At 50.2% G+C, this 17,517-nt stretch overlaps 6 protein-coding genes across 6 annotated transcripts; 3 read left to right on the forward strand and 3 right to left on the reverse strand.

The window, feature by feature from the left end:
* Positions 1–926: 926 nt before the first annotated feature.
* CkaCkLH20_03715 (modin) lies at positions 927–3,007 on the forward strand (the record flags this gene model as incomplete). Its single annotated transcript, XM_038886434.1, has 2 exons — positions 927–2,028; positions 2,085–3,007. The coding sequence occupies 2 exons, from the start codon at positions 927–929 to the stop codon at positions 3,005–3,007; spliced, it is 2,025 nt and encodes a 674-aa protein (XP_038748276.1).
* Positions 3,008–3,255: 248 nt separating this feature from the next.
* CkaCkLH20_03716 (uncharacterized protein) lies at positions 3,256–4,362 on the reverse strand (the record flags this gene model as incomplete). Its single annotated transcript, XM_038886435.1, has 1 exon — positions 3,256–4,362. The coding sequence occupies one exon, from the start codon at positions 4,360–4,362 to the stop codon at positions 3,256–3,258; it is 1,107 nt and encodes a 368-aa protein (XP_038748277.1).
* A 2,775-nt stretch (positions 4,363–7,137) lies between these two features.
* On the reverse strand, positions 7,138–7,893 carry CkaCkLH20_03717 (uncharacterized protein; the record flags this gene model as incomplete). The annotated part of the gene is made up of 1 exon (XM_038886436.1): positions 7,138–7,893. The coding sequence occupies one exon, from the start codon at positions 7,891–7,893 to the stop codon at positions 7,138–7,140; it is 756 nt and encodes a 251-aa protein (XP_038748278.1).
* An 887-nt stretch (positions 7,894–8,780) lies between these two features.
* CkaCkLH20_03718 (uncharacterized protein) lies at positions 8,781–10,156 on the forward strand (the record flags this gene model as incomplete). The annotated part of the gene is made up of 4 exons (XM_038886437.1): positions 8,781–8,955; positions 9,020–9,129; positions 9,187–9,673; positions 9,726–10,156. The coding sequence occupies 4 exons, from the start codon at positions 8,781–8,783 to the stop codon at positions 10,154–10,156; spliced, it is 1,203 nt and encodes a 400-aa protein (XP_038748279.1).
* Positions 10,157–14,265: 4,109 nt separating this feature from the next.
* Positions 14,266–15,571, forward strand: CkaCkLH20_03719 (uncharacterized protein; the record flags this gene model as incomplete). The annotated part of the gene is made up of 4 exons (XM_038886438.1): positions 14,266–14,759; positions 14,818–14,932; positions 14,989–15,472; positions 15,525–15,571. 4 exons carry the CDS (start codon positions 14,266–14,268, stop codon positions 15,569–15,571), a joined length of 1,140 nt encoding a protein of 379 aa, XP_038748280.1.
* A 256-nt stretch (positions 15,572–15,827) lies between these two features.
* CkaCkLH20_03720 (glutamine synthetase) lies at positions 15,828–17,466 on the reverse strand (the record flags this gene model as incomplete). Its single annotated transcript, XM_038886439.1, has 4 exons — positions 15,828–16,512; positions 16,563–16,615; positions 16,677–16,936; positions 16,998–17,466. 4 exons carry the CDS (start codon positions 17,464–17,466, stop codon positions 15,828–15,830), a joined length of 1,467 nt encoding a protein of 488 aa, XP_038748281.1.
* Positions 17,467–17,517: the final 51 nt, after the last annotated feature.

The raw sequence follows: 17,517 nt of genomic DNA on the forward strand, positions 1-17,517 counted from the left end.
CCAAACAGCAGACTATTCAATCCAATGGTAGACTACTCTAAATCATTTTATCTAGATCATGCAATAAAAATCTGCCCGCGAAGGGTGATGGTAACAACGGGCAACTACTTAGCAATATCTGCCAACTTGCAACTATGCTGACAATCCAAATGAATCCAATACGCGAGACCAGCCTACCAGCGAACCAGGTCAAAAGTGCCATTTGTTCTTCGGTGAGAAATAAAAAGGACTCAAATCCCTGGCGTTTGTAGCCAACCAACATGCTCAGAATCACCAACCAGCCACCTCCGTGCATAAGCGCTGACGGGTCGGCTCAAGCTATCCGTAAGGCTGCGCCAGCTGTGCTTCTGCCGTGTTGCCTCTGCATCGCAGGTGGAAAAGATTTGCCCGATGCCAAACTGACCACTGGTGTGATTCAATGGCTCTTGTTAGCCGCGAGACGGCGTCTGAGCCAGATAGACCTTAATTGTCGAATAGCAGAAACTCTGAATGATTTTAAACACAATCCTCAGCACTAGTCAGCTGCGCTAGACACTCCGAATGACCATCTCACAGCAAGGTAACATCGAGCTGAAGAGCCCTGTGAGACCCCCATGTCCATTGCAACCAACTGAATCACGAATAGCGCCGGGGGTCACAGGGGTTGAAGATGATTCATCGAACGACCGGCGGGTACACAAACCGACATGGGCTGTATGCAGGTGCCTAACTCTGTTGGTACTTTGATGCAGAAAGCCCCAGATGAAGATGCCGGGAGCCTCTTCAAAACTTCAAACCTCTTTTTCTTTCCCTCAGCCGCACATTGTTGTCACTCAACCTCATCAACAAACGCAATGCTGAAGGTCATACATTGGATGACCTGAATACTTCAAACACACACACTATATTCTAGAGCGCCAATTTGATTGGAATTTTGCGCCATCATCATGTCCTCCAACTCGACGAGCGCTGCCGATAGCGGGGATGGAGGTGGTGGGGATAACCAAGTCGAGCTGATCGTGGCCATTGTCGCCTTGATTATCTCCGTTCTGGCTTTCATTATCGCGATCTTCCAAGCCCTTCAGCAGTATTATGCCTCAGCAACGGGCTACTCATCGTGTACTCCGAACATCATGGGTGACTGGGCGCAGTTCACCCATCGCATATTCAAGTGGTATGAGTTCCGCTTCGAAGTCGAGTTCGAAACCCCAGTCATCTTCGTCGCACCACCCACGAATAAGAAAGGACCGTTAGGAGAACATCCGACGAAAACCATCACGTATATGGTGGGAACACCGGAGAGCTACAAGGACACGTACACCTGGGATCAAGACCAGTTCAACCAGATCGACAAGAACCTTCGAGCCGGCGACACACGCCAGGCTATTCACACCGCCGACAACGAGCGGGCGAACTGGTTGGGACTGCTCATGGCGATCCAGCGTATGGAGAAAGAGTCTCGGACATGGCAGTACAACGAATACTTTGGCCACACACCGAACTGGGAGGAACATGAGCCTTGTCATCCGCCATCAAAAAGCACTAAGCATACCCTTACGGTCGGCGTCCAAAGAAAGAAGAGGTCGTGGGACAGTATGCCCGACAACATGAAGAAACCCTACGCAACAACGACCATATCGCATTTGGTGGAGATGGCTGCCATGCTGGGAATTTACTGGAAGGAGTTCAACCGCAATGAAGATCGTTACCGCGCCCAAGGAAACGGATTCATGATTGACGGCTACGACGTTGATGATCTTGGCGTGGTCTTCACATTCCAGAAGACAGGACCAACATGGTTCCACGAGAATCGCGTTATTCCTAAGAACGAGGTTAAGGAGCTCTGTTTTGGATACTGTCCGACTATATTCCGTCAGAAGGAGGACGACAACTTCAAGTACGCCGACGAGCCTAAAGACAATGGCACCCTTCAGCTGGGGAGCATGTCAGCTATTGCGGAGACTCTAGTTGTCCTGGGCTGCAATACCAATACGGTCAAATATTTCCGCAAATCTACTCCGGACACAAGGCATACCCATCTTTTCCCAAGTAAGTCCTGTTTCCATTTTCACATAGGTATCATGTCTAGTACTAATTAATTTCAGTTGCCTTTGAGCTTCTCGGTATGACTGGTGTCGTACTTCAGATCCCAGACACGGCTTTCAGGATGCTCCCCAACCCAACGATTTGGCACTGGGATCGAAAGTCATTCTCACTGCGTAACCTTCTCGGCGATTTCACTCACGGCATCAATATCGGTTCATCTAGTGAACCCATGTTTAAAGACAACAAGTGCGTCTCCATCATGACCGACGAAGCCGAAGCAGTTGAGAGACGATTTGCCGACCTTGAAGCGCATGATGGGCCTGAAGCTATCCTCAGGCGCACCAAGAATGTGGAGGAACGAATCTACCCCAGCGGCCTTATCGCAGCTCTGCATTCCGCCATTGATAAATGCGATGATTATCTCAAAGTCCATGAGAGGGCGGCTTTGGTTCAAAGCGTCGTCCGCGTTCATTTTCAGGAGGTTTTGCGTATCCTGAACGACAAGGATGGGGAGTACAAGACTGTCATAGTCACTCCGAAGAATGGATCCAAAGAGAACACGTCACGCATCCATGAGCTGATTGTCCCCGGGTCGTCGCCCGTTCCAAACTCGAAAGAGGAAAACGCCGAGTTCGAGAAGGAGATATCTCTCCTTCAGAAGCTGGACTCTGCCTCTTCCAGTGAAAGGCACGCTGTTTTGGTCGAGATCTATCTCTTGTCTGTCCGTAAGAGAGTCATCGAGGTCGTCTGTCGTCATCTGAAGCATGAGAAGATTCGCAAAGAACGCGGTCCTAGATCGATTGCCTCAGAGGGATCCGTGGAACACTTGTCGAAGGACCAGGAATTGGAAATCAACAACATCTGGTGCATGTTGGTGTTCCGTATGATATGCTGGCTGATGCTGCACGACTTCCATGGAAAGGATATCCAGGTTGAGAAAAGCGATGTATTTGGTAGTCGTATGCCTGTGTACATAACATAGATGCTGTACGTAGTGCACGAAAGACCATGCTCGAGACCGATGAGGTTAGACAGATAGTATCGGAGTTTTGAGGTCATATATAAGCATGTCTATCACGCAGTTCACGGCGAAACCTATAACTAAGTATTCAATAGCGATTGCTCTGAATCTTTGAGACCAATGTATTCATAGAATGCAAAACTTGATCGTAATTCTTCGTACAATGATATATACTCCTCCCCTTAGCAAGACACGGGATCAAAATCTCCTTATTGGGTTCCATTTGAGCCATTCTCCCGCTTCTTCAACTCTCCGCGTACACCGGGCAGGATATAGCGACCGTAGTCAACGGAATCGTTGAAGTTGTCGTATCCGCGGATGGAGATCAAATCAGCACCGAGGTCAACATAGTCGAGAATAGAGTCCACAGCAGTCTGGTAAGATCCAACAAGGGCTGTTGACGCTCCGCGTGCATTGGTGGCAGTGACAGTAGGATACCACAGGGCGCGGTCTTGCACCTCGCCGCGCTTAGCAATATCCAGAAGACGCTGAGAACCAACATTCTGAGGTTGTCCCGCGCTGGCGTCCTGGCCGTTCTTGCCTTGGCCAGCAGCAATGTTGCCCTTGAGAGCATCCAGGGTACGGTGCGCCTTGGCCCAGGCGAGGTCGTCAGTCTCGGCGACGATGGGACGGAAGGTAACCCAAATGCGAGGTCGGTCCTTACGCCCAGCCTTCTCGGCCTCGCCGTAGATACGGTCGATCTGTTGCTTCGTCTCCTTCAAGGGCTCACCCCACAAGCCGAAGATGTCTGCGAGGGAGCCACCGATACGGTACGCCTCATCCGAGGAGCCTCCAACGGAGACGGGAATAGTGCCCTTAGTAGGACGAACCTTGTTGGAGAAGTTCTTGAAGGTATAGTACTTGCTCTCCCAGTCGAAGGGGGTGTCCGACTCCCACGCTCGGCGCAGGATCTTGATGTAGTCTTCCAAACGACCATAGCGCTCGTCCTTGGAGAGGAAATCGCCCTCCTTGGCTTGCTCAGCGTCACTTCCACCAGCGATGAAGTGAACGACAACACGGCCCTTGCTGAGTTGGTCCAGTGTTGCCAGGGCTTTGGCAGCAACGGTAGGGTACAGGGTGTTTGGCCTCAAGGCAATGATTACGCTGACGTTCTTGGTTACGGCAGCGATTGTCGCACCGATCGTGAAAGGGTCGAATGAATCGGAGCCATAGGGAACAAGAGTGTAGTTGAAGTTGTAGTCATCCAGCGACCTGGCATAACGAACCAAGAACTCCGGATCAATGCCAGCGCCAGGGATCGGGTTGATCTCCGTTGAGGCGTTGGGGAAAGTTACGCTGATGAATTCGGTGGGCATTGTGATTATTGGTGCGTGTTTGACTACTGCATGAAATTCTTCAAAACACTAGTGATGGTACAGAAATGCGCAGCAGTCTATATACATCTGTTGTTGGATATGACGACAACTGCAAGATAATCACGCCTTACGGCCATAGCCGATTTCGGCAAGGGGCCACCCAGTTTGATGCCACCTCAACTCCATATCTATCCAGACCCTTAGTTTCTTGTTGGGAAACTTAGGATGATCATTTTGGTTGTCCTCCAGCTTTTGGTTTATGTTGTCGTTGAAAAGACGACGAGTTCCTCGGTGAGGTTCCGCGGAGTGTTGTTGCGACCGAGCTCCCAAGCTTCGGCGATTTACGTGGAGACAACTTCGGTGATCCGCCGGATCTCGCCGGGAACCAGCCGGAAAACAATAACGACTTTGAAACCAACAGCTTCACTTTTACCCCGCTCCAAGATGGCACGCCATCCAGAGGGTCCGTTGCCACACACCCACATCTCGAACGCGAAATCCGCTGAGACGCAACCAACCAGTCTGACTTGTTGACTGATCCGGGGCCGCATCAATGTCCGAGTCGGCCATCCATCGTGCCACATACTTACAAATCAAGCATCTTACACATGGCCCTTCGGAATCTGATTTGTCAATCTCGAGGCACGATGTTCCTATCAGATAAACCCCTCAAATCACGTCAACGTGCCTGACAAGACTCGTTTGGGATGTCGGCATCGACGCTGTGAAATAACTCAAGCCTACTTCTCAACGAGGAGTAAAGAATCTGCTGACCGCATTCTTGTGGGACCTAGAGACTATTGTAAGACTTTTACCATCCTTGATAATGCTTGATTTGAGTTTTCGCCGTATGAGTCTACGGCGGGCAATAGCCACAAATAAGCCACAATATAAGACTACTCTAGCTAGCACCAGATCTCAAATAACTATATCAAAAGGAACCATGACTGTGAGGCTTTCCAATCAACCGTTGGCCAGCTGAATAATCAGAAACCCGTCTACAACAGCAACTTGATGCGCAATACACTGCAGCAACCCGACCCCATTGTTTGTGATCATTCCTCAAGTGAAAAATTCGCCATAAAGCTCACTCAGAGCCGGGCACCAGTTCATCATCATTCTTTAAATGAAAGATTAACCTATTGATTTAACATCTCGCCATGTCTAGCAACAGCACATGCTCTATGAGACTAGATATCCAAAAAAGAAGACCCTTAACCAACTTCACTCTGGATGGTTAGAGAATGCCCTTCTAAGATCTGTTTCCATGCAGACGTATTGCAAATTTTCTCATGATAAATTAGTTAACATAAGGGTTACTAATATGTGTTGAAACCTCTTGGGGCTGGAAATCTGGCAAAGTAAATGTTGCGTTTTACTTCGCTCCGGAACCCATTAAGGGAAAAGTGCTAGCCGAAAACAATACCCTTAAAACTACACCTCAACATGCAGCGGAAAGCTGTGCCAGTCCTTGCTCCACCAAAAAGACTCTGGGTCTGACCGTTCAGGCCAAAGTTCTCTGAATACAGGCTCCAGCGGGCCTTGGTCATGATCCGCCTCGGCATAAGCTTCAGATCTGAGCCCGCAGTCTGTCCAGCGATCCGTTGTCTCCAGTACACGCGGCTCCGGGCGATCTTCGCGGCGGGGATCTCGTCTGACGATGTACGGTTGACCCAGAACAAGACAGTACGGCTGGATCACTTTGCACATCGCGTCGTGGATCAGCTTGAATCGTCTATACCAGCCACCGACTAGAATTTCGAGGAATTCCAAAGTTGGCAGACGGCCCGCCCCTCCGGAAGTCAATATGAGGTTGAATATGGCCACCGCCAAGTCTTTGTCGACAGCCACACTGATGAGGAGGTCCTTCATTTGGCTTCTTGTAAAGGGAAGAAACCACTCATCCCCTTCGATATCATCATCTGTTCCATATTCTTCATCCCATTCATCTTCACTGCTGTCTTCGGTAGGGTTCGAGAACATGTCGCGATCTTGAGAATCTGTTGATCCCAAATGCATCTCGACTTCTCCAGAATTCACAGGTGGCTCCAGTACCATAAGTTCCAAGAACAATCTGCGCAATCTGCAAAATCTGCCCAGCGCTTTGTAAACAGCAACCTCCGCGGCATCTCCTTTGGTACGACGGATTGAAAGAGACAGTTCCTCGAGGAATGGGCTCAACTCGAATATGTCATTTACGCTGTCTGCGCCAAGAGGGTATGACATTGCTGAGTACCACCTACTTGTTTTGATGTCTAGAGCTCGGAGATGCCTGCCCAAAGCCGCCGACAAAGTGATCGACGGGGCCCAATTTCGTAATCGGAGAGAGATCAGGCGAGGTGAGACGTTGCGTAGAAAGGCGGTTAGACATCCAAGATAGTCGTCTGTATCTTCTAATCGGTACGGATCCGCAGAAATAGACAACGACTTCAAAGAAGGCAGATGACAAGTGTCTAGAAACTCAACGGCCTCCTGTTGCAATACGTGCTCGATGTGCAAGCGTCGAAGAACGGTCAGGTCTGTACAGGCGCTCCACGCCTCTAGTAGGCTTTTGTCCACGCCTACAGAACACATTCCCGATATGTCCAAAGACTGTAGACACCCCTGTGATATCCGTACAACGTCTCCAGGAAGTTTGAGAGTTTTGAATCGGTGTAGAGGAATGGGTTGCTTGTGTCTGCTGACTGGAAACTGCAACCCCACCTGCTTCAGCGCCGGGGCGAGCTGGGTAACCAAGCCCATGACAGCTGCATTGTGGATGTTGTGCTTCCTGATTTACGGCTCTCCGTCTTCTTCCTCTCGTTCGTAAACACTTAGCTCTTCATCCCAGTCCGGATAACTGCATTGAATGCTGTGCAGGCACGGAGAGCTAGCTAGCTCAATGTCGTAGGGATCAAGACGTTCGTCGAGAACGCTGTGGAGCCGAAAGTATCGCAGGTGAAGTCTGCATTGAGGAGTTGTGCTGTGCACCGCTTGCAGCATGCAACGCGGGAACTGGCGACGAACAGCAAAAAGAAGATCCGTCAGGCCAGGCAACTGGGTGATGAGGTGGGCTAAGGACGCCCAGTAATGTTGGTCGCGATTGTGCTCATGCCTCTTCAGCCGCTCGTCATCGTACAGGTGATCGTAGTGGTATGTGATGTAGCTCTCCGGCTTGCTATCGTCTTCCCCGAGCATTTCCAAAGACGACAGGAGGGACTGCTCTCGTTCCGATTCTTGCTTGGGTCGGAACAGCTTCTTTCGGGGCGGAATCCGGTCTATCACAAGACGCCGCACCGAGGCGAAGGTGCCATTCCTGCGAAGCTTGTCGATGTGCCTTTCAACTAGCTTGGGCAGCGGATTGTTGCCTTTGGTTGTTTCCGGGCGCAGTTTGAACTTGATGGTGCGGGCCAGAGGGTACTTGGCCATGGAGTGGTTCCTTTTGCTTGCCAGAGCAAAGGCTGCCAGGCTGCCAGCACAGTCATCGTCGTACAAGCAATTGCAAATGTTCACCAGAATCTCTGGCGGCATGGAGTCGAGTGATACCCCCATCTTCAGTGTGTCGGGGACAGAAGGAATACTTGAAGGTTGTCTTGCAGTGCTAATATATGTTTGCTGAAGCGAGAACACAATGTATGATTCTGAATGTGAAGAGTAGAACGCTTTAGGGGGCGAACAGAAACGAATTCTGTTTATCAGTAGTTCGGCTGTGCCGGCTAAAAGGGGGAAACTCATCAGAAAAAAGCAATATGTTTACATGATGTGACATTGAGTGCACACATTGGCCCGGTCAAGTTTATGAATTGTGCATGTCAGCAAAAACCACTGTCGAAATATACCAGCGCCAAGGTTTTTGACGTCCTCGATTGAACATTAATACTCCTCAACTTGTCTCAGACTGGGACCACGCATTTGGATTGCAGTTTAGGTATCGTATTTACCCCTTTCCCCGTGGGTGGAACGTTTCCCGCGCTTAAAGCTGCCGGGCCCGGAGCCGGAGAATTACAAACTTATGCCCAGTGCTGCCGCGCTCGTTGCCGCCCGCTGTCGGCGTTTTGGGCGCGCAAAGAAATACCTCGTTAATTAGCTAGATCTGTCGACTTTGAGTGAGGAGCGGGGATTCGGGTTGTTGGCGGCTTGTGCACCATTGCTATTGCATGCCTTCCATCGGCTAAACCTCGCCTAGCAATTAGTACTGAATCTTTCATTAACTCGACCGGAATTGTGTTATCTCGAATACAGATAATGTTAGTGATTCTAGCACTTCATATGATCTTGCATAAAAACAGCATAACAAACGCTCCACTTACTCGCCAGCGCGCTCTAACCCCACGATAGCAGGTCCGCGGGAAAGCTGTCGGCCACATATTTAACTCGGCGGACCCGGTGCCTGCATATGTGCTCAACTTGTAATCACCTTCAACGACAAGTCACGCACAATGGACTACGGACTCGAGAATCACCGCTCCTTCATCGGCTCTAAAGCCTGCGATCTGCCTACGCCTTCTCTCGTACTCAGTCTTCCCGTAATCCAGAGAAATGTGGATAGGTTACACCAGGATGTTGATAAGGCAGGAGTCGCTTTCCGGCCCCACGTGAAGACGCTGAAGGCGAGTTTTGCTATTGAGGGAAATTTTGTGATTGTGTTTTCTAACTATGTGAACTAATTAGACTACAGAAGTAACGCGGTTGATGCTTGGAAATGGCAAATTCAACAAGACCGTAGCATCAACTCTGTCAGAGATTCGCGGTCTTCTGCCGCTGGCAAAAGAAGGTGTTCTCGAAGAGGTAGGCAGCCGACTAAGTCTACGGCGATTAGCTCACATGATTGATCACTTTGGTTAGGTGCTCTATGGACTTCCGTTGCGGCCGAGCGCGATCCCGTTTTTGTCCGAGTTTCGCAAATCGGTCAAGATTCTTGTCATGATCGACCACGAGAAACAACTTTCGTTTTTGGAAGACTTCGCCAACAAGAACCCCGAGGCATCTTCCGCACCCTGGGACGTTTTCATCAAACTGGATGTCGGTAGCAAGAGAGCTGGTGTCCCTCTCAGCAGCGATCGTCTTCAGAAGCTCGTTCAGAGAGTAAACGAATCGTCAACAGTGTCTCTCTACGGCTTCTACTGCCACGCTGGACACTCCTACGGATGCCGCACGCAAGAGGAGGCGGAGAAGGTTCTTGCCGATGAGATCAACAGCGTTCTCACCGCGGCGAAGTTGATCGTCGGCGAGCAGAAGTTGACCCTGTCAGTGGGCGCTACGCCGACCGCCCATGTTGTCGGCACTCTGAAGACAGCCATTCCCTCAAATGTTACTCTGGAGTTGCACGCTGGTAAGTACATGTGAGAAAATAGTGAACGGCCCAATCCTGACAAACAACGTAGGCAACTTCCCCACGAACGACCTCCAGCAAGTGAGCACAGGACTAGTTGAAATCGAGGACCAGTCTGTCAGGGTAGTTACCGAAGTGTGCAGTGTGTACCCTGAGCGCAACGAGGCTCTTGTCAATGCAGGCACAGTGGCTCTTTCTAAAGAGGCCGGCCAATTCCCTGGTTTTGGCAAAGTGGTGGGCAAGCCTGGCTGGGCTGTTGTCCGCATGTCCCAAGAGCACGGAATCATTGGCGAGGTTCAAGAGTATGGTTCCAAGAATGCCGAGCCAGAGCGAAGAGACATTGAAGCCAACTTCGAAGTTGGCGACAAGGTCTTCCTCTACGTTCAGCATTCATGCATCACCGCCGCAGCGTTCTACGTCTATTACGTCGTTGACGAGAACGATGTGGTACAGGATACATGGGTGCCGTGGAAGGGCTGGTGATAGATGGATGTAATAATTCAAATGATGCACGAAATCTGCAAAATAGATACGAATCCGCAGATACGTCATATACGCATGCGTTGATGAAGAGCCGTCATATTTGGTAAAACGAATGGCAATTGCAACGCTCTTCAAAGCATTTGATATCTTTTTGTATGCCAGTCCACTGCCCATGGTTTCCTTTTTGATTTCCTTTCGTTTTACCCTTTTCCATGCCACGTAATGCCTGGCCGATATGACCCCTCTTGAATATTCATAACGCCGAGTTGGACCATCAAGCAAAAGAAATCCAAATCTGGTTCTCGTTCATCACCCGACAGATATTCCAGGGTCCTGCCTTGATAGCTGCTGCATCTTCATCCTCCCACACATGCTGTAATAGAACTGATGTTTGGTGAATATTCCCAAGCCCAATCGCAGCAAATGTATGTCCAAGTCGCTCACGCAGGAAGGTACGCTGACCTTGATCTGCTACACAAGAGCCAATAACGGCAATCGGCCATGACAGACTAGTGTTGACACGCACAGTTGGGTCGAGCTGCGCAAGATGTGAGAGTCCCTCAGTCAATGCGGTCTGAATTGCCATCGCCATAATCCCATGTTCTTCACCACAGAGAGGATGTAAGGCCGTATAGAGATATAAAAGTAAAGCCTTGTGGTATATGAGCCCTGCTAAGGCGACGTCCGCAGTGACAGCTGCATTCGGAGTCCAGTTCTGTATCTGATTTTGTAATTGCGAGAATAAGAGGAAGTCATCTGTTGAGGGCCGCCGTTCTGCCGCGTTATCGAGGGATTTGAACCGCCGCCCGAGGTCAAATATTGAAGGTATCAAAAGTATCAGGGGTAACCAGCAACCGCACAGGTTACCGACGTAAGACTCAGCCACAAGCTCTGTTGCCAGAAGGGCGAGTTCATTGCTGAGAAATAGTTGGTCGCTCAGCCGGGCATCAATGGAGATCATGCTCAATGTAGCTGTGTAAACGTAATACTCTATGAGGAATTGTCTCATCGCTTTTGGCAGAGTATTTATGAGGGGTAGAGATGGTATGATGAGAGATTGCGCCGCCATGAGGTGATCGTACGTTGTGCCATTGATGTCGCCTCTAGCTGTCTGTTCTAGTTGTTAGTATACAGTGTACTACGAGACTCCTGTGGCTTCAACAGCGGCGGCAAAGGGAAAGGGAACTCAGATAGCGACTGGGCTGATGTGGCAAGGATTCCAGCAATAGCAACCTACCTCGATGAAGCACATGATTAATGCAGCGATTCCAAGTAACAATGTCTGCTCTCCATTCTGGCCAACCATGGCCTTGGAGAGGTTCCGTTGAAAAAGCCGGAGGGACTTGTTGTAATAGTCATTGGCAACACTGTCCAAGTCATTCAAAGACTTTGCCGCTCTATGGACTGCACTCTGAGCCAAAAGAAGCTGCAGCACGAGGTCGCTGCTGAACGCCAATGGTATCAACTGCTCGCTGAACGGGTTCTCGATAGTCGAGCCATTTGCCATACTAATTGTTGTCGCTGCCAAGTAGTGGCTTAGTAGGTCGACTGAAAAGCTGTCATCACTCCCAGGAAGAAAGGACAACGTCCTTGGAACTTGGTTCACTGGACTAGCAGGGGCCCGGAGATGTGAGAGCATGTTTGCTGGCGGACTTTCAGGATCCTCCTCATCATGGTTGTGGCTCTGGGCCTGGGCGTTGGGAGTAAAGGATAGAAAGTCCAGCGACGCCAAGAAGTCAAGGGGGTTTTCAGGAGGCGTTTGGCCAGCGACAGCTTCGTTCGGGTCTACCGCAGTGGCTCGGGATGGAGGCCTGGGACTTGAGTCTGTTGAGGCTGCATCTGAAAGCTCAACTGACTGAGATGGCGATGCATTGGGAAGGATCGGCGAAGTATGCGGTTGCCGAGGCGGCATTCCATCCGCAGCGGCTGAAGTGCATGAGCTAGACCCTCGACGCGGCTCCGCGGTCTCTCCTGCAGGGGCAGTCGGCGGGGCGCTCTTGGGAGATGCGGACGGCGGCCACCGACAGTCGAGCTTGTTCCGCTCGCAGCCGCGGCACCGCGGTTTAGTTTCGTCACACTTCTTCTTCCGACCGCGGCACGTTAGACATCCGGTGCGGACGCGAAAGATGGGCCCGGCGAGGGTGCGGCGGGGTTTCGACGACATCGGAGCCGCGTCGGACGGATGGACCGGAGCATCCACCACCGGTTCGAAACGAAGTGTTGGTATAAGTCCGGGTCAGAGAACAGAGCCTCAGATATCTTGTGACGAGCTGATATGTTCAGGCAACAGTTTCCTCTAGACTTGTTGGCTGGAAGTTGGGCAACGTGATGTTTTGCGTGGGCCTGATAAGAGAATATTGCGGGGGTTGTCGAGCGCGGTCTGCCGATTCATGAAGACCCTCGTGACCCACTTGGAGCCGGAGCCAGCGCGGAATTGTATCGGATTGGCCAAACTAGCTATTCCCGGTCCCAACAGGGACATCCCGACACCGATTCTGGTGTTGACGTTGTTGCATGCCAGATTTAGAACAATTCAAAGAGGTCAAGCCGGATGCCAAGTTCAAGAGTGCGGGGTGATGAGCATTCCCCAGTCGATCCATTTAAGCGTATGGTGGATATGGGGAAGCGTCACGTACAGTCGAGTTATCACGACGGAGTGTCAGCGAGCACGATACTGGTTGCATGACGCACAAGTGCGCTTTGCTTACGTACCTCAGTGTCAGCGAACACAGGATAATTTGAGATGTCTTGTGCTTAAGGTGGTATCCAAACAGCTCAACGTTTTGATGATCCAGGCGATTTCATTCAAACCTAGTCCAGGAAGTTTCGAAAGACAGAAGTTTATCCTCTCAGAATATTGAATGTTAAATGCGTACTCCCTGGGTCTGGTGATAGAAAGAAAATGAGGATGGCTGCATTCTGTTGTATTGCGCAGAGAATTGTATTTGTTAACCACAACTTCTCATATACGACACAGTCTCCATTGAAGTTTCCATCAGCTCAACCACGTGAAGGCTCACTCTTTCATCCGAACCAAGACAACAGACCAAATTTCAGAGTCATCCCAAATCAAGCAGCAAATGCGACCGATCGGGCACCGAATCAGTCCATCGTTAATTGCCCGAAGTAACGAGTTCCAAGACCTTCCTAACAGAGTATTGCAATAGTAAGCAAATGCAAGTTATGGAAGACTTCTGCAGGCGTGTCCTGTGACCCTTAGAAAGATAAAATCTGTTAGACGGTTATTAATCTGCTCTAGACTCTCTTAGTGCCAGGTTATTCATCGAGACTGGTTCATAGAAGAATCTTGCGTAGCTACGAATATACGGCACGGCGATGGCCCTCAGTCCAGTCGTCAACGAATGTCTCAATCACCAGCGTAGATAAGAAAGAAAATTTAGATTGATGTGACTCGATAGTCTATCCAGTATTCATAAATGACAAATCGTACAAAGAGCTCAAAAATAGCCCCACCACCCAGTCCGAGAATGGTGCTGTAGAGCCTGATTCTCACGCACCTCAGTACCCTTGCAGCAACAGGAAGGTCGATGATCAGCATCAGTATTGATCAGTTGTAGTCATTTGATTGGTGCAATTCAATAATCTTAGGCTACAGTATGCAGTAGGATTCCTTCATGCTGCCGCTTGATGAGTTAACTTGCGGCACAGCAGCCTGATCGTCTCCGCCCGCGATTGTGCATACAATTTCACACTTGCGCGTTTCAAAAACGAGCGTAATCCCGCCTGTCTCATCTGCGGATTAATCTCTTGTCTCACATCTTTCCGAGACTTGGCAGAGTTGGCAGAGATGCACAAATCGTGGTTCGAGTACTCAGTCACCAGGCCGTACCCCTTTCGGTGGTTCACGCCTGTTGTCATCATTGGAGGCATTGTTCTGGCCGTCATATTTTCTCTAGTGAATCTCAGCTCTAACGGGTACTATCCCAAGACTCTTTACACCGGAAATCTGAATGAAACGGAACAAAAGTTTAACTCAAGGTACACGCATAGTCCAATGCAAGCGATTTGATGCCTGACGTTCAGACAGATGGTTTCACAAACGACCGTTCAATTGGGAGCACGACATGGATGCAGAATGTCAGCCATACATGCTCGCGGTCGGAAGCTCATTTTACACCTCGAATCTCGGTTTCCAGTACACGGTCAAGAAGATCAACATACCCGGCAACGACACCCATGTGGCGAGCACCCTGCCCGCCATCGGCTACAAGAACACCACGCTGGATAACTGCCGAGTGAGCGAGCTCAAACTTCTTCTAGCCAGAAGCCCAAACTCTGGGGCGAACTCATGGTGGTTTTCGTTCAAGAGATCGACCGTCGCGACAACATTGCGGTGCACCGTCGTCTATGATTCGGGTGTTGCCGATGTCACCCTCGGAGCAGAATACTTTGGGTCGGTTAGCACGTACGAGTACATCATCGACGACAACTACAACAAGAGCGCCAGTGTATGGTGGGGAACAAGACTCTCGAATGCGTACTTCACGGGGGTTCTGGCGGCGGCCGCCCAAGCTACCCTACCTCCAGACCGTTTCATCAACGACGCTGAGTTGACATATACGGAGAACGAGTTGGTAAAAGAGTCAGTGTACCACTTGACAAGTACTGAATCTTACATGGAGATACTTACCATCGTACAGCCTTCACTCTGAGGACTTCTTCAAACTGAACTGGAATTTTGGTCTTGCAGACGCCAAGGTCTATCATCTTGGTATGGATGGCGCCGATAAAGTGGTGGTTTACAACAACGGCAAAGTAGGCATCCCCCTCAGCTGAATTGACCTGATGCTGGGATGCTGACACAAGATCAGTTTTGGGGCTCGCCGTCAATCACCGAAGGCCTTCACTTCGCCAAGATCATGCACTCGGTCTTCGCCCTTGACTTAGGCAACTGCGATGCGCCGAACCTTTTACTTGACAATGAAGGTTTGAAGTATGCTGTACTAGCCCCGGATGACAACTTTAGGGACGAAGGAGCCCTCCTGAACAACACCAGCACCTTCGAAGCAAAAGACGGAGGTCGATACAGCAATATCCCGTCACCAGGCGACGACTTCAAGTTCACTCGATTATACGATGCCTACAAGACATTCCCATCGCAGATGGGAGAGTTGTCATGTAGGAATGCGACGATAGTCGCCCAATATCTCTGCTCAGTTCCACAACCCAAGAGTCCGGGGGTCATGATTCTGGCCATTATCATTGCGGACTTGGTCTTCCTTCAGGCTGCATGGAAGCTAATGCAATGGATCTCTGGAAGAATGCTGAACCAACCTGATGCCATGATATGCGAAGGTTGTCGAGCAGCACGGCTCAATGACACTGAACTTGAATACAACCCCAATAGGAGTAGTCAATACACCGAGACCGATCAGGAGTCACTTCTTCGGGTAAAGCCCTTGTATAACAGACTGGGTCATCGTGAGAGGTAATGGACTTTTCTTCACTAGTTGGGAACGGGAACTACAATCTAGAGTGTACATAAAGACAACAAGTTCAGTCGAAGCTAAAACTTCACTCGTTCAGCCTCTGTGAACAGAATATGGTTTCAGAGACAATTGCTTGCGTTCAGGCAACTTCGATATAGCGTCGGAACTCCCTGATATCATCACATGAGCTTGGTTTCTTCTTGACGTCGTCGACAACTGACTTACCAGTCCGTGACTGCCTCCTTCCAAACCCTCAGTTCATGCTCCCTAGTAGCCGCGTAGAAGTCGACGAAATCATTACCAAAGAGCTCCCTCGCCAAGCTCTCTGAAGATTTGAATCTGATTGTCGCATCATGCAAGGAATTCGGAAGCAACTCTGGCCTGCCATTTCTACGCTGTATCTTGGCTGGTGGAACAGGTATGTCCAGTTTCTTCTCGACTCCGCGCCATCCGGCAGCCACTATGGAAGTAAGCGCGTAGTGCGGATGCAAGTCAGCTCCCGGAATGCGAACTTCGAATCGAGTTGCCGAAGGTTTGCATACTGGTGGAGCGATAAGGCGCACGCTTGCAAGACGGTCCTCGAGGCCCCAGGTGATGTCGACAGGAGCCCAGTAATTCTCTACCAGGCGCTTGTACGAGTTGATGGAAGGCGCCAGAAGAGGCATGATGTCTGGTAGTGCTATGAGAATACCCGCGAGGAAGTGTCGGCCGAGATCAGATAACTGGGCAATATCGGTCCACGTCGCAGCTGCGTCTGGAGGGCCTTCACGGGCGAAGATGTTCTTGCCATCCAGGTCGGTGAGGGAGATGTGGATGTGACCAGAGTTTCCGGGTAGTCCTTGGGTAGGCTTAGCGAGGAAGCATGGTGTGACTCCATGCTCGATGCCTAATGATTTGGTGATCAACCTGAAACTGTCAAAATCTGGGGGGGTATTCAGAGGTTTCCGGGAACGCACTTGAAAATGGAGACTTTGTCGGCCATTTGATCTATCGGACTGACTTTCAGTGCCTTCGTCAGTGACAAGATGTCAGTGGCTACTCATATTATCTTAGACCTCGACAAAACTTACAGCTTCGAAAACTCCAGGGCCGCTCTCTGTGTGCCAACCTTCAAGAGTACAGTTCGCTTTCTTATTGAAGTCAAAGATATCGTGGAAGTATCTCTTAGAGGCAACGGGACGAGATGTACTATATCCAAACATGCCTGAGGTCAGAGGACGTAATGATCCTGGCGTGTTCTTCTCAAGGAACACGGCCAGATTTCGTCTTCCCTCCGGCGCTCCATATCCATCTTCGGAGGGTGTTTGGAAGTTCATGAACTCGAGCTCAACTGACGAGAATAAGTGAGTATCAAGGTTACTGCGAGTTCTGCTGCGTCATAGTTTACGTACCTCCGGCAAGTGCCTTACAGCCAGCTGCTTCCAACTTGTCACAAAGCTGGCCGATCATGCTTCTTGGGCACGCGAATACTGGCTTGTCGTTTACACAGAACCGCAAAAGAAAGAAGGGGATGTTGTCCTCCGAGGGCAACCTCCTAAACGATTGGAGGTCGGGGTACGCAACGAAGTCGGCAAAGCCATCTTCACTGGTTGCAATCTTCGTATCGGTTGTGAATAGAACGTCGTGAATGTCCCATGCGAATATGGCGGAGCTCATCCCAAATCCTGTGGTAACGCTAGACAAGAACTTGTCCTTGTCCATGATCTTACCACGAAGAATACCATCTGCATCGACTCCTGCTACTCTGACCTTATCGTCGCCTGCCAGTAAGCTCTCGATATTATCTTGATCCGGTACGGCGAGGTCAGCATGTTGACTGCCTTGGGCAAAGCGCAATGGGGCCTCATGTTGCTGGACCATCGCTTCGAAGTGAAGATGTAAGTTCGGACTAGCGATGACGTAGTTTCGGGA

This window comes from Colletotrichum karsti (genome assembly GCF_011947395.1).
Source record: "Colletotrichum karsti strain CkLH20 chromosome Unknown Scaffold9, whole genome shotgun sequence".
Lineage (NCBI taxonomy): Eukaryota > Fungi > Ascomycota > Sordariomycetes > Glomerellales > Glomerellaceae > Colletotrichum > Colletotrichum karsti.